The 16,830-nt window shown below is 36.5% G+C and overlaps 1 protein-coding gene across 1 annotated transcript in view; it reads right to left on the reverse strand.

Annotated features, from left to right (window-relative positions):
* The window catches only part of MORC1 (MORC family CW-type zinc finger 1), a 183,569-nt gene that overhangs the window by 123,314 nt on the left and 43,425 nt on the right, over positions 1-16,830 (reverse strand). Inside the window, 1 exon segment of the mRNA XM_017870879.1 lies at positions 3,392-3,517. Coding sequence (XP_017726368.1) covers positions 3,392-3,517 — 126 coding nt within the window.

The raw sequence follows: 16,830 nt of genomic DNA on the forward strand, positions 1-16,830 counted from the left end.
CCCCCCCCCCCCCCCACTAGAATGCAAGCTCCATGAGGGCAGGAATTTTCTCTTTTTTTCTTTTTTCTTGTTTTTTCTGAGACGGAGTTTCACTCAGTCATCCAGGCTAGAGTGCAGTGGTGCGATCTCAGCTCACTGCAACCTCTGCCTCCTGAGTTCAAGCGATTCTCCTGCCTCAGCCTCCAGAGTAGCTGGGATTACAGGTGTAAGCCACCATGCCCAGCTAAATTTTTGTATTTTTAGCAGAGATGGAATTTCACCTTCTTGGCCAGGCTGGTCTCGAACTCCTGACCTCAGGTGATCCACCTGCCTCGGCTTCCCAAAGTGCTGGGATTACAGGCATGAGCCACCATGCCCAGCCCAGGAATTTTCTCTTTTTGCTTTTGCAAAATGTCCAATGCCTACAAGAGAGCCTTGCACAGAGTGGTCATTCCATCCACTTGCTCTTACGCATTTGTATAATAACAACTACTATTGGTTTACAAACATTTCAGAAACCTTACTGTTTTTATGTTTAACATAAAACACTGTTTTATTTTAGTCCTCACAAGAACCTCAGTGGCAGAGGAATTCCCAATTCACAATGGAGAAGAGTAAGACTCAAGTAATTGCCAAAGGTCCACAACTAGTAAATGACAAAACCTAAATTCCCATCCAGGTTTGGCTAATTCAAATTTTGCTTCCAACTATCATACTGTAATAAAAGATTAAATAATTCAGTACTGTAAAAATTCGAAAATGGACACATAACATGCATAATACAAAAGAATCACTGTTCAAAAATTACTAGTCTGATGGGTGGGTGGGGTGTTAGGGTATGGAAAGCATCCCTAAATACTGAATTCTGTTTCGGAAGCATAGTGTTGCAGAGTATTCAACAACAGAACATAGCGTTAATGTCCCTGAATAACTTAAAAAGGACTATGAGGTTCCTCTGAATGCAGGGTAACATCCATCCCAACTCATTTGGGCTCCTTTCAGCATCATGGGTCTACAGTTAAGCAATGTTAATGAATAATGTTTGTTGCCTAAGATCAAGTAACATAACCATATAACAATTTGTCTTTATTATATAAACAATATTTAAGACTCCAAGAATTATAGACTTATAAAATGTTTAAGAGACCTGAGAAATCACCTAGAAATTTTTTCCAAAGTAATAATTTCTTCCATGATCTAGACTCCTCCAGAGACAAATTTGCACTCATCTTGGGTGGGAGTCCGTTCCGTTGCAATACACTCGAATGGGAAGCAGCCATCACTTGATATAAGTAATTTAGGTAGATTACACTCAATTTACTAAAATTCCCTCAGAAAATAGAGACAAATCCACATTTTCCATGGGCTTAAACTATTTTTCACCCAAACTCACTGAGAGAAATTTAATTTGAAAAGATTGGCTATATTGATTGATCCAGGAGACACTTGGTGCTCCCCAGAAGAATAAGACTGATGAAAAGGAAACATTGCTTTGATATTTACTAGGAAATGAATGAACTGATTTATAGGGAAAGTCTCAGGATTGGAATATTTTATTTTCAAAAGATGATAGGCAGTATAATTAGAAATCAAAAGTAAAGCTTTTGCAAAATTCATTGATGTGTGCTCAGGGAGTACGATGCAGAGATCTATAATTTTAGTATTAATATCTTTAGGAGTGACTGCAAGGCCCCTCTCAGGACAGCTACTGCATTTTCATGCAAATAAGACAAGATGACAAATGCAGACATATTATAAAGAGTTAATGTGGTATAGGAGAAGCAGCATGGAATTTGGATTGGTAAAGAATTTAGAGCCAGAAGGTTTGAGTTCTTCTCTAGTTTTAACATTTCCTTATCTCTAAAATGATGATGATAACCTAACACACAGTCTTACTGCAGAAATCAAATGAAACAGTTCAGGTAAAAAGGCACATATATAGGCAGTGTACACAAATTAAATGTTTCTCCCAACAGATATCAAGGTCCTCAAAACAAGAATTAATTTTATCTTTTTTCCATTTTTCCATAAGTTATTGGGGTACAGGTGGTGTTTGGTTACATGAGGATCCTGGTGCATCTGTCACTCAAGCAGTATACACTGCACAATATGTTGTCTTTTATTCCTTGGCCCCCTCCCACTCTTCCCCCCCAACAAGTCCCCATAGTCCACTGTATCATTCTTATGCCTTTGCTTCCTCATAGCTTAGCTCCCACATATTGGTGAAAACATACGATATCTGATTTTCCATTCCTGAGTTACTTCACTTAGAATAATAGTCTCCACTCTCATCCAGGTCATTGCAAATGCTGTTAATTCATTCCTTTTTATTGCTCAGTAGTATTCCATTGTATATATATATATACCACAGTTTCCTCATCCACTTGTTGACTGATGGATATTTGGGTTGGTTCCATGATTTTGCCATTGTGAATTGTGGTGCTATAAACATGCATGTGCAAGTATCTTTTTCAAATAGCTTCTTTTCCTCTAATCTCAGACTCACAGAAAAATCTGATAAATGTTTGGCGTGTAAATGAAAGACTACCCAGAAACCACAATAAGAAAATGACCATTATGATAGCATGCATAGTTGGATAAAATGGATTTTACAATATGTAAACATAAACTTAAAGGCCGGGCCTAGTGGATGGCCAGGCATGGTGGCTCACACCTGCAATCCCAGCACTTTGGGAGGCCAAGGCAGGCGGATCACTTGAGGTCAGGAGTTCGAGGCCAGCCTGGTCAACATGGTGAAACCTTGTCTCTACTACAAACACAAAAATTAGATAGGTGTGGTGGTGCACGCCTGTAATCCCAGCCACTCAGGAGGCTAAGACAGGAGAATCACATGAACCGGGGAGGCAGAGGTTGCAGTGAACCAAGATTGCGCTACTGTACTCCAGCTTGGGTGACAAGAGAGAGACTCTGTCTCAAAACAACAACAACAAAACCTTGAAAACATTTATGTTAAAGTAAAAAAACACATAAAATAGAAATCAACCAGATACATATTTATAAATATATTCATTCTCTATGTATAATATAAGCATGTACATATATGGTTTAATAGTTCAAATGTATTGTGTAAACAGAAGGTATACGTGAACTGTGATCATTTAGTGGAACTAATTGTTGTCAAAGCACCTAAAATTCACTGAAGTAAAAAACAAATTTCTACTCGGGGTGATGATCTAACTTAGCATGCTCACTGCAGTGTGTTTCTATTACTGCCAAATATTTGTTCACATCCAATTACTCTTTAGCAAACCTTCCCAGATGTGGTTTAAATTTTGTTTATAATGTAAAAATCTTACTATCAAAGTCAATGTCCTCACTTTGACAACTTTAGGGAGCACATCAATTTTATAAATAAAAACTCCGTGCAGATAACTGAAGAAAGATGAGTTACCTGGGTCTGTAGAGGCAATAGCAAAGATGTTTAGTCTTAACTCTCTTGGCTTGAATGAATATTCTCATCCGTGGGTTAAAATACAGAACAGATGTGTAGGCTCTGAATGACCACCTGGCTGGGAAACTGAAATAGAAAATACAAAATGTCACAATACAGAGGACACAACAACTACATCTCTTTGAGAAGAAATAACATCAGACTATCAGGTTATTATTGTTACTACAAGAAGCTTCTGGAACTTTTCTTCTAAAACTAATGACACCACAAACACCAGCAAATCTCACAACACTCACTTCATTAAGGAGGCTTCTAAACACAGGCCCAACACAAGTAATCTATACTTTGGTTAGAACTGAACTTTTGTTGGCAACCAACTGACTCTAAGAAGGCTTATATCAGCAATCTAAAATACACCTTCCATTAAAGTTGTTGACCTAGAAGAACAAAGTCAAGTCAAATAAACAAAACAATCCCTCGTTCAAACATAACAAAAAGAATCCAGGCTCACATGAATAAAAAGCATTTCCATCAAGTCCTTATAAACAGAGAAATACAGTAAAAATGTTTCATTTGCTTTTAAAATTATGATCAAGAAACATAAAACTTCATTCCATAAGAGCAATAAGTATTAAAATAAGTATTTATGGCCAGCTGAGGGGAAGCATCTGACCACATGATAATGAAAAAGGAGAAAAGAGAAAAATAAAGGATGGGAAGGCAATAAAACAGAAGCAAAACCAATGTAAATAGCCTATGAAGAAAACTACCCTTGTAAAGCTGCATTTTGGGAAATTACCATGTCATTGTATACTTATAACTCCAGGGAACTTCTATATTAAAGTCCGTTTATGAACTGTAAATCCTCTCCAATAAGATAGGAAATAAAGATCTACAACAAGCCCAGCCACACTGAAGAAGCGATGCTCTTTACCACTCGGTCACAGAAAAGGCCACACTACAAGGTCAAACGGAAAGCAGTGAGCTGTAAACCCATCATTTTTACACTTGTACCTCAGTCCAGAATAAAACAAAGATGGTGTGAAAAAAATGTAAGGCCTGTCTAAGGGGGAACTACTCAACAGGTCAACACTATTGCCAGCAACTCAGTAAGACAGGCAGAGCTCCAAGAAATTTTCAAAAATGAAGATGAAGCCATAAGAAATTCAAGAATTGCCTGGTTGGTTTTAAGTTCCTTCAGGCAGGATCTGAAGCTCATTAAAAAGTCAGGAATTTATTTTAATTGTTCCAAAGGAAATTCTCTGAAATAAATCTCGAGCAGAATTTTCTCAGTATAAATTACATATTAGTATCTAGTCCATCACTCTTATCCCTAAATATTAATACTAATGTATTTTTTAATGTAACAAGATAGGCTGTTTGTATTTGGGTGTTGCACTACAAATACAACAATGTGGTTGCTTTTAGTATACCCGGAACTGCACAATTAAGTATGTCCTCACCTGATAAAAGAAACGGAAAGAAGTCACCTTGGGACCCTTGCCATTATTTAAATCCTTTCTGGATCTCCTGATTTTAAATTGCTCTTAGAACTGGTAGCTCTTTCTTTTGACTCTCTTCAAAACTGATACATCTTTATCATTTGAAGGTAAAAGTCAAAAGTAATTCAGAGACAACTTTGAGAATTTGAGAAATACGGTGAGAGATAAAACCAGCTAAACAAATTTTGGCTACAAAATATATATATATACACACATATATATACACACACGTATGTGCTATGAGGATGCAAAGGCATAAGAATGATACAGTGGACTTTGGGGACTTGTCGAGGGGAAGAGTGGGAGGGAGCCAAGAAATAAAAGACAACATATTGTGCAGTGTATACTGCTTGAGTGATGGATGCACCAGGATCTCACAAATTACTACTAAAGAACTTCCTCACGTAGCCAAACACCACCTGTATCACAATAACTTACGGAAAAATAGAAAAAAGATAAGATTAATTCTTGTTTTGAGGACCTTGACATCTATTGGGAGAAACATTTAAGTTGTGTACACTGCCTATATATGTGCCTTTTTACCTGAACTATTTCATTTGATTTCTGCAGTAAGACTGTGTGTTAGGTTATCATCATTTTAGAGATAAGGAAATGTTAAAACTAGAAAAGAACACTAATCCTTCTACCTTTAAATAGCCTAATTTATTCACTCATTCAGTAACTAGTTATAGGTAAATATTCATAGTATGCATGTTGGGGATCCTCAAGGTCTCCACTATGTTAGGAGATTCACTGGAAGGACTCACGGGCCTTAGCACATGATTGTACTCATGGCTTCGACTTACCACAGTACTCTAGTGAGGACACACAGTGGCTCACAAGGGAAAAAAATAGGTGGAGTCTGGAGTAATCTATCTGCTAGCTTTCCTATATCCTCTTCTCCTTATGAAAGTTCACACACAGCATACTTTTCTCCCAGCTATGAAAATGCAGCAACATGTGTATGTTTCCATCTAGGAAAGCTTATTAGAGACTTAGCATCCAAGGTTTTTATCAGGAAGCTAGCCACACAGGCCCCTTCGGCCTAACATGTAGCAAAGTTCCAGAGTACCAGAAGGAAAGGAGGTTTGCATATAAGCCATATGGTTTGCACAGTCTAGCACAGCAAGCCACTGTTATCAGCTAGGAAAGGTTTTATGTCATTGTAGGAAACTGTTTACCAGGCAAGTTCCCAAAAGTTGAGGCCACAAACCAACTTTACAAGCAAGCCTTTCTAAGAGTAGACAACTGCTATGTTAACCTTTTTTCCTCACATGCCTACTTTTGGAAGTTCCTGTTTATTTGTGACAAATAAAAGGGTACTACCTCTTATTTACAGTGTCTTTGATAAAAAGAGACAAAGAGGGCTAAATATAAAAGATGTAAGTGAAATGGACCACTCCATTATACATGTCAAACTTTTTTATATGATGCATAAGATCCTTCATGGTCTGACCCCCACTTAATTCTCCAGCCTCATCTCTTGTCTTCAATCTGGCCATTCAGGACCATTCTCAGTTCTCCAGCCATGTAATCATGCTTTCTTATCCAAGGCTGGCATGTTCAGTTCTTCAGCCACTCTTGCTGGGTGCACCCCTTTTCACCCTACGGTATACAACCTGAAATTGCACTTCCTGTCAAAGCCTTCCCTCAGCCCTGAGAGAGGTCAAGTGCTCTCCTTTGTGCTCCCCTTCCTTCTGTACTTCCCCTGTTAAAGAGCCTGCCACTCAGCGCTGTCATCCTCTGTCTGTGCATCTGCATCCCTAACTGGCTGTGAACTCCATGCAGCTAGCGTGCTCATCAATAAAAATATGTTGAATAAATGACAATCATTCAGGACTTCCCTGGCTTAATTTGGAATAAACAACAGAGGGTTCCTTATGTAAGAAGGATATTTTAATGAAGGATTATCCTCAATGGCAATACTACCAGTCTTTACAGACAAAGCCATCCACTTAGGAAAGGGAGACAAAAATATGCTAAATAGTCAGGGTATCTTCAGAAGATGAAAGGAAAAAATACTATTATTCCACACTCACCAGGAACTGTTTCCATGTATTATTCTTCAAGAGTTTTTCTTCCTGTTTCCTCCTAAATACCTTTCTTTCCTCCTAAATACCTTCCTTTCTCTCCTTACACTTTGCCAGAAGTGTTCATATCTCTGTCTTTCTCTCTCATTTTCTATGTAACTGGCTATGATAAGAAACTGAAGAAAAGAAGAGACAGAAAAAAACCCTACAACACACACACACACACAAACACACACACCCCAGTCATAGGACAGATGTGGGGAAAGAGGAGAGTGTTTCAAGGCAGAACCTGGCTTCACAGTCTGTGGATATAATAGGAGGGCATGGAGTAGAATCGATGCTTTTGTCCCCTGCTCAGCACTGGGTATTTTTAACAGTCTCTAATTTAGCCCCTACCTGTGGCTGTGCTCTCTGTGTGGCCTCTTTCTTCTTCCCAATCTGTCCACAGTATTCTGCTGCTGTTTCAAATGCTGCTCCATGTGCCATGTATCATGGGTGGATCAGTGTGTTGCAGTCATCAAACTGTGTTAAGGGCAGTGAAGGAGCCAGAAAGTAATGTTCTGTGGCCAAGGCCACATTTCCTTATCTGCTGATTCAGATTCTCTGTGGCTGGAGTCTGGAAATGTGAGGTTTTTAAAGCTACCCAGGTGATTCCTTCGACTCTGCCAGGTTTGTAAACCACTGCCTAGCTGACCTAGTGGACACGGTGGTATGTAAGGCAGGTTGCCACAAAGAGGGGAAGAGAACAGTCTCTCACAGGTGTTTGGACCTAGATACCAGCTGAGAAATACAACCCCTACATTATCCACAGTGGGCACACAGACAACAGACCCCCATCTAGCCCAACAACTGGGCTACTTTTATAAGGTCCTGGGTTGAGAAAATGCCTCTAACCTGCAGACTAAATTAGGTTCCTTTTGCCATATCTCAGAAGTCCCATATTTTTATTCATGAAAATATTACATAACCAAAATTGTTTTCTAAATTACTCAAGTTCTTAAAAATCTCTGAAGACATTTTGAAGTTGAAATTAACAGGGTTTGTATTATCTTGAAAATAAATAAGCGCATAAAGATTTTAACTAGTTTAAATTCTGAACTTTGAAGGGGGTAACCAAATTTAATATTAGGGTAGCTTATACCTATGAGAAACGTCAACTCGAAGAGGTAATTTTTTTTAAAAAGTTACAAGCTACACAAAGTAATGAAAGTGCTTCTTTTGTGACAACCACAGTATGGCAAGCAGCACATTAGAACAATTTGAAGCTATAACTTTTGATGTGTTCCTGGGCAGCTCAGTTAAGACATAAAAAGTAGAGACATTATGGAATGCTGCCCAATGACTGTCAATTTAGAAACATGCTGGCAACGTGGCACCTAATTTTAAAACATTACCTAGCACAAAATTTCAACTGCATTACTCTGTATTATATCATCACTCTCAGAGCTGTTTTTTGGATGGGTTTTCCTAGCTGCCTGAGATCGATCCCAAGCCATGGCGGATTTCAGGGATGTGGCAAGCCCCTTTGATGACAGCCAATTGCATGGCATGCCTTTTTCATTAGGGGCTGTGCTTTTTTCTAGTTTCTTACAAAGTTGAGTGATTAATATTTATAATGTTTTGAAGATAGTTAAGTCACTGAAAGCAACATGAGCACACAGAAATAATATGCAAAGGAGACAGGGTGAAATGGACACATGGTACTGACCTCCAAAAAGGGAATCAAGAAAGATGATATAAGGTGTGATCTGGTTTTCACAGTTTGGAACTCAAAAGAGATTTCAAAGGTAACAGAAGTACTTTACAAAATATTTTAAATTCCCTCTCTCACCCTAATGAAGCTCTCCAATGATCTTCAAGGATGAAGGACAATGGAACTGATACTGAAAGTCCAAACACCTTACAATGAAAGCATTTATCATTTCCCTAGAAAATTATCTAGACATTGACATTCAAATCAATTTACTTGAATTTAATTCATTTTTTATTTGCTATGTACCAGAGTTACTTGCCACAGCATGATAGTAAGCTAGAAAGAAGTGTTGTAGGAAAAAGTAGAATGAGGGAAATTGTGGAGATTACTAAAATATACAGAGATCTTCCATGTGCCTGGTACTATGCCTGTTTTTTTTAAACAGCTTCCGTGTGAAGTAGATGATGTTATAGCCTTATTTTATAGATGGGAACACAGAAGTTCGGAGACTGAAGATAACTTGCCACTAGAATTAAAGCTCTCCCAACAGAACTCAAGTCACTCGATGGCATATCAACCTAGAGTTCTAGTCTCTTCAATTTGCTCCTACAGAACTGAATTCAAAGATCTGATGCCCATGTTTTCTAGTTCTATACATACCTCACTGTACAATATAAGTCATATGGCAGTAGACAACCAATATCTCCTAGCCATTCAGTTAAACCTAATGCCTCTGCTGATAGATCATGCCATTATGTAACAGAATATCCTTTTGGAAAAATAAAGACATTTACAGAATCAAGCTAGTAGACTAGGAATATATATCATCCTCCTGCTAAAATTCAAGGAAGACTATTAACAGTGTGAAGAATAAGAAAACTATATGACTCAAAGACAGACACACAATGGGAATTATTAAAAGTTAAGAGAAAATCTTTGCCCGTGCCTACGTCCTGAATGGCACTGCCTAGGTTTTCCTCTAAAGTTTTTATGGTTTTAGGTCTTACGTTTAAGTCTTTAATCCATTTCAATTTTTGTATAAGGTGTAAGGAAGGGGTTGAGTTTCAGTTTTCTCCATACGGCTAGTCAGTTCTCCCAACACCATTTATTAAATAGGGAATCCTTTCCCCAATGTTTGTTTTTGTGAGATTTGTCGAAGATCAGATGGTTGTAGATGTGTGACATTATTTCTGAGGCCTCTGTTCTGTTCCATTGGTCTATATATCTGTTTCGGTACTAGTACCATGATGTTTTGGTTACTGTAGCCTTATAGTATAGCTTGAAGTCAGGTGGCATGATGCCTCCATTGTTCTTTTTGCTTAGGATTGTCTTGGCTATATGGGCTCTTTTTTTGGTTCCATATGGATTTAAAGTAGTTTTTTCTAATTCTGTGAAGAAAGTCAATGGTAGCTTGATGGGGATAGCACTGAATCTATAAATTACATTGGGCCGTATGGCCATTTTCACGATATTGATTCTTCCTATCCATGAGCATGGAATGAAAACACCAAAAGCAATGACAACAAAAACCAAAATGACAAATGGGATCTAATTAAATTAAAGAGTTTCTGCACAGCAAAAGAAACTATCATTAGAGTGAACAGGCAACCTACAGAATGGGAGAAAATTTTTGCAATTAATCCATCTGACAAAGGGCTAATATCCAGAATCTACAAGGAACTTAAACAAATTTACAAGAAAAAAAAAAATCCCATCAAAAAGTGGGCAAAGGATATGAACAGACACTTTTCAAAAAAGACATTTATGTGGCCAAAAAAATATGAAAAAAGAAGCTCATCATCACTGGTCATTAGAGAAATGCACATGAAAACCACAGAGAGATACCATCTCATACCAGTTAGAACGGCAATCATTAAAAAGTCAGGAAACAACAGATACTGGGGAGGAAGGGGAGAAACAGGAACACTTTTACACTGTTGGTGAGAGTGTAAATTAGTTCAACCATTGTGGAAGACAGTGTGGCAATTCCTCAAGAATCTAGAACCAGAAATACCATTTGACCCAGCAATCTCATTACTGGGTATACACCCAAAGGTTTATAAATTATACTACTATAAAGACACATGTACACATATGTTTATTGCAGCACTATTCACAATAGCAAAGACTTGGAACAAACCCAAATGCCTATCAATGATAGACTGGATAAAGAAAATGTGGCACATATATACCATGGAATGCTATGCAGCCATAAGAAAGGATAAGCTCATGTCCTTTGCAGGGACATGGATGAAGCTGGAAACTATCATCCTCAGCAAACTAACATAGGAACAGAAAACCAAATACCACATGTTCTCACTCATAAGTGGGAGTTGACAATGAGAACACATGGACACAGGGAGGGGAACATCACACACCGGGGCCTGGCGGCGGGGGGGTTGGTGGTTAGGGGAGGGATAGCATTAGGAGAAATACCTAATGTAGATGATGGATTGATGGGTGCAGCAAAACAACATGGCACGTGTATACCTATGTAACAAATCCGCACGTTTTGCACATGTATCCCAGAACTTAAAATATTTAAAAAAAAAAAAANACCCAAATGCCTATCAATGATAGACTGGATAAAGAAAATGTGGCACATATATACCATGGAATGCTATGCAGCCATAAGAAAGGATAAGCTCATGTCCTTTGCAGGGACATGGATGAAGCTGGAAACTATCATCCTCAGCAAACTAACATAGGAACAGAAAACCAAATACCACATGTTCTCACTCATAAGTGGGAGTTGACAATGAGAACACATGGACACAGGGAGGGGAACATCACACACCGGGGCCTGGCGGCGGGGGGGTTGGTGGTTAGGGGAGGGATAGCATTAGGAGAAATACCTAATGTAGATGATGGATTGATGGGTGCAGCAAAACAACATGGCACGTGTATACCTATGTAACAAATCCGCACGTTTTGCACATGTATCCCAGAACTTAAAATATTTAAAAAAAAAAAAAAAAAAAAAAAAAGGTAAGAGAAAATCCTGAAAGTTCTCCAGAGGAAAAAAATAAGTAATTTACAACAATTTGGTAACCACATTTCTATCAGACTTCTGATCAACAACATGTATTCAAGAAGTCAAAGAAGCAAATGGTTCTAAGGGAAACTATTTTTGAACCAATGTTTCTATAACCATTTAAACAAATATTGAAGTGGAAGGGAAAAATAAACTCACTTGTAGAGATACAAAGCTTCCAACAGATTCTGAAAGAATCATTTCGGGATATAATAAAGCAAATTAACTAATAAATCCACGAAAGAAGATATAGGATGGAAGATATAGTAGTAAACAAACAAAAAACAAATCTTATAATTTAGTCTAAATAATTGTTCATGTTTGCTGTAATAAAAATGTGTAACTAAAATTCTACATAAAATAATTTTAAAAGGTGGAACTGAGAAGGAACAAATATAAATGCATACTAAGACCATACCTTATCTGTGAAATGAAATACATACTAATTAACTCTACAGTTTGATAATAAAATCATAAGTTTAGACATGTTTATTAAAAATGTAAAAGTAATCCACTGAAAGTATATAATGGAGCATCTAATTTGCAAATCATTAGAATAGAAAAAAATAAACTTTTCCTCTTGGGAAAAAAACTACAACTCAATTATTATCAAAAGGGAGGAGAGAAAAAATAAAGCAGAACAAAATAAATTAAAAAATAAGAAAGCTCAAATAACAATAAAAGAAGCAAGGCAAATACAAAGTATAAGCAGGCAGAGTAAGTCCAACCATAGCAGATGTCACAGTAAGTGTGAATTAGCTAAAAGATAGAAGCAGAACAAGCAAAAATATATAGTTATATGCTCTTTGTAAGAGACAAATCAAAATCAAAATATCACTGCTGGAAAGAAAGTGGTGACAAAATACAGAGTAGGAAAATGTTAACCAAAAGAAAGCAAGTATAGAGAGATTAATATTAGACAAAAAAGAAACAAAGTGGGGGAAATAACAGACACAGACAGGCAGTATGTATTAATAAGAGCTTCACTTAAGATGACGTGTAAGTTACAACCTAATGACTCAGAAAAATAGATAGCAAAAACTAGTAGAAATACAAAATATATGTACATAGCAATAAATATTGTAGAAGATTCTAACATACTGCTCTCAGAAACCAAGCAATGAAGAAGAAAAAAAAGACAAAGAAGATTTGAATACTTAATTAAAATATTTATGTAAATGAAATGTATACAGCTCTGTCCCTATCAGAGATTCACTTTTAAAAAAATATTTAAGACATAAGGCCATAAGAAATCTCAACAGATTTCAAAGAACAGATATCATAATACAGGCTAGATTCTCTGACCACCATACAATTAGAGCAACAATAAAAAGATATCTGACTCCTCTCTCCAAAAAGCAAACCTATGCACTAGTAGATTTTAAAACATTTTAAAAGCAACTCTTGAATAAGAGGAAATTAAAATAAAATTATAAGCTATTTAGAAATAAACAACAGTAAGAATTCTACATTTTGAAACCTGTAGAATATAGCTATTATATAATGCAGAGGAAAAATAAGAACCTTATTGTTTAGATTAGAAAATGAAATTTAAAGTCAATGAATAAAACATATACCTCAAGGAAGTAGAAAAGAAAATAAATCCAAAAAAGATATAAAAAAATAAAGAAATGTAAAATGAAAGTAATCCCAGTAGACTTACTTTTAAAATCCAAAACTGTTTTATTTTAAAGTCAACTGAAATAAATTTCTTTGGAAGAAAGAGACAAGGCAGAATACACAATATAAGAAAGAAAAGTGAACAAAACCTATCAGAGGAAAACATAAATTTTATAAAAACTCCATGTCAAACTGGAAAATATAAATAAAATGAACGTTTTTATAAGAAATTATAAATGACAAATTTAAGCCCCAAAATTCCAAAATCTGAATAGAATAACAGTCCTAGCACCATTAAAATAAAAGAAATAAATAAGGCAACAAGATTTTCAAGGAAGTTCTAAAAGTCTATAGGCAGACAAAAGACTCACTTTATATAAACTCTTCCAAATCATAGAAATGGGGGAAGAAATTCCAACTTATTCTATGAGGCTACCAAAGTTTATATACCAATCAATACTAAAAAAGGAAATGATAATAAAAGCACAGTTACAGCCAGTCTCATGCACAAACATAGAAGCAAAAAATTTAAAGGATCAACAAAATAAACACAGTCATGTAAAAGAATAATACATCATGATCTTGTTGGGTTTATCTGAGGAATGCAAAGATCACTCAACATCATAAACTCTATCATAATAAAACACTACTTTAAAGGAGAAAAACAAAACTAAATCACTTCAACAGATGTCAAAAAGCATTAAAACTGAAACCTGTAGAATACAGCTATCATGCAGAAAAGAATAAGAATCACATTTCCTCATGCAAAAAAATAAATAAAACAAAATGTACTCTATACACTGAAAATACATTTCTCAATTTCACAAAAGCCATTGATTAAAAAGAATAGTAAAATATCACATATAATAGTCAAACATAAAAGAATGCCATTAAGACAAAAACAAAGAAGCATACTTGTTACCATTTCTATTTACCTAGCCAACTAAATTAAGAAAAAAGAAAAAGTATGAGTAATAGAAGACAAAATCACAAAGCTGTCCTTATTTGCAGATGATAAGACTACACAGAAAATCTACTGAAAACTATTAGAATAAAAGAGTTCAGTAAGTGGTCAGATACAAAATCAATAGGCAAACATCAATGGTTTTTAACAAATGAATAATCAGAAAAGCAATGGAGGAAAAAAATCTTATATGAATACCAAGAAGTCATAAAATACCCAAAAATATACCTAACAAGAAATATACTAGAGCTATGCAAAGAAGTAATAACAGTTAACAATCATTGAGTACATATTATGTGCCAGGTAGTGTCCTAAGCACTTTTCATGTCATAAATCACTTAATCTTCTCAACAACCTTTGGATATAATACTATTATTTTTATCATCACTATTTTCAGATAAATAAACTGAGGTCCTGTGAGGCTAAATTCCTTTCCCATACCATGTATTAGTCCGTTTTCATACTGCTGATAAAGACATACCTGAGACTGGGCAATTTACAAAAGAAAGAGGTTTAATTGGACTTACAGTTCCACATGGCTGGGGAAACCTCACAATCATGGCAGAAGGCAAGGAGGAGCAAGTCACGTCTTACATGGATGGCAGCAGGCAAAGAGAGACAGAGTTTATGCAGGGGAATTCCTCTTTTTAAAATCATCAGATCTTGTGGGACTTATTCACTATCACAAGAACACCACAGGAAAGACTTGCCCCCATGATTCAATTACCTCCCACCAGGTTCCTCCCCACAACATATGGGATTTCAAGATGAGATCTGGGTGGGGACACAGCCAAACTATATCACCATAATAATACAGCTTATAGAACTATAAACTGAACCCAGACAGTCCTTCAAAGTCTTGTTTTTAATTACTATGATATACTATGATGTTATAAAGCTCCACTCAATTATATAAAAGAAAGATTGGAATAAGAACCAACATATAAGTGTGTCAGTTCTCTCCCATTTAATTAAAATTCAAGGAACTACCAATCAAAATCCCAAGAGCATTTTTATAATAAAACTTGAAAAGCCAATTTTTTTAATTCAGGTAAAAAAAGAGTATTTGCAAGAATAGCAAATAATGATTTTTAAAAGAACAGTGAAAGAAAGGCTTGGTATTTGTCCTTCTAAATAATAAAACACATTATAAAGTCTGTAGCAATTAAGTTCTAATGGGGCAGGAAGTGAAAAATATATCAATGAAGGGGAAGAGTTCATCTAGAAACAGAACCATTTATGATAAAAATTTAGTTTATAGTACTGATTTATTTCACATAAGCGGAAAAGGCTGAACTGCTTCATAAATATAGATTTGTTAGAAAAATTAAATTAATCCTTCACCCTCTATGTACACATACTTTGCGCCATATTCAAAAACAATCAAGATAGATTAAAAGACTATACAGAAATAAATGAAGATTCTTAGAGTAAATTAAAAGAGAATACATTTAAATCACAGTTACGGAAAGCATTTTTGAGTAGAAAATTACAAAATAAGAAAAACGTAAAGAAAAATGTTGACAGATATGAGCTCAAAAAAATTGAAAAATTTTATAAGGCAAATAACAATGCTAAAAGTCAAGCTGAGAGACTTCTGCTTCCAAAATGGTGGTGTAGAAGTAGAAGCAAGCTGGCTTCACATTCCCCACAACAGAAAACCAAAAACAAATATATAGTGCCAAAATTAACACCAGCAATACCACAGAACTCAAATATCAAGATGGGCAAGTTCCCAGAGCATAGAGAAATGAAAAAATTCTTAGCAGATGGTACAAGAATAAAACTTTTTTCTTTTTTTTTGAGACAGAGTCTCACTCTGTCACCCAGGCTGGAGTGCAGTGGCACGGTCTTGACTCACTGCAACCTCTGCCTCCCAGGTTCAAGTGATTCTCCCACCTCAGCCTCTGAATAGCTAGGACTACAGGGACGTGCCACCACGCCTGGCTAATTTTTGTATTTTTAGTAGAGACAGGGTTTCAGTATGTTCGCCAAGCTGGTCTCAAACTCCTGACCTCGTGATCTGCCCGCCTCAGTCTCCCAAAGTGCTGGGATTACAGGCGTGAGCCACTGCGCCTGGCCAAGAATTGAACTTTCATACCCATGATGATCTTTCCCCTAATCTGCCCATCTTCTAATATGCAGAAAATTTCCTCCTGACTCAGTTTCTACACCAGAAAAAGCGAGAGCAAGGTGGACAACCAGTTTCCCCACTATTCTGGGCTCCCCAGCAGGAGATCTGTCCCTGCTGCAATCCACTAGAAGCCTCACAAGTGCCTGGAGGGAGAAACGTCCTTGAGGATAGCAGGAAACTACCCTCCTTAGCCCTGGAAAACTGTGCTAGGTAACTCAGACAAATCATGTGGCTGTTCAGCAGCATCACACTGCAGGAAGTATGTTCCACAGGGCCCTTGGGCACAAAACCCCCATCAACCTTCCTACACAGATGGGAAATCTCCCTTAGGACCTTCCCTACTTAGGACAGGGCAGTGTTCTGATGATTTACTAGAGCCAAGGCCAATCTGGGTTATAGCACCACCTAGTGCCGAAAAGAAGGCAGCAACCTAGGAGAACAATTTAAAAAAAAAAAAAAAAA

The sequence above is a fragment of the Rhinopithecus bieti genome, unplaced genomic scaffold (genome assembly GCF_001698545.2).
Source record: "Rhinopithecus bieti isolate Rb0 unplaced genomic scaffold, ASM169854v2 scaffold_5478, whole genome shotgun sequence".
NCBI lineage: Eukaryota > Metazoa > Chordata > Mammalia > Primates > Cercopithecidae > Rhinopithecus > Rhinopithecus bieti.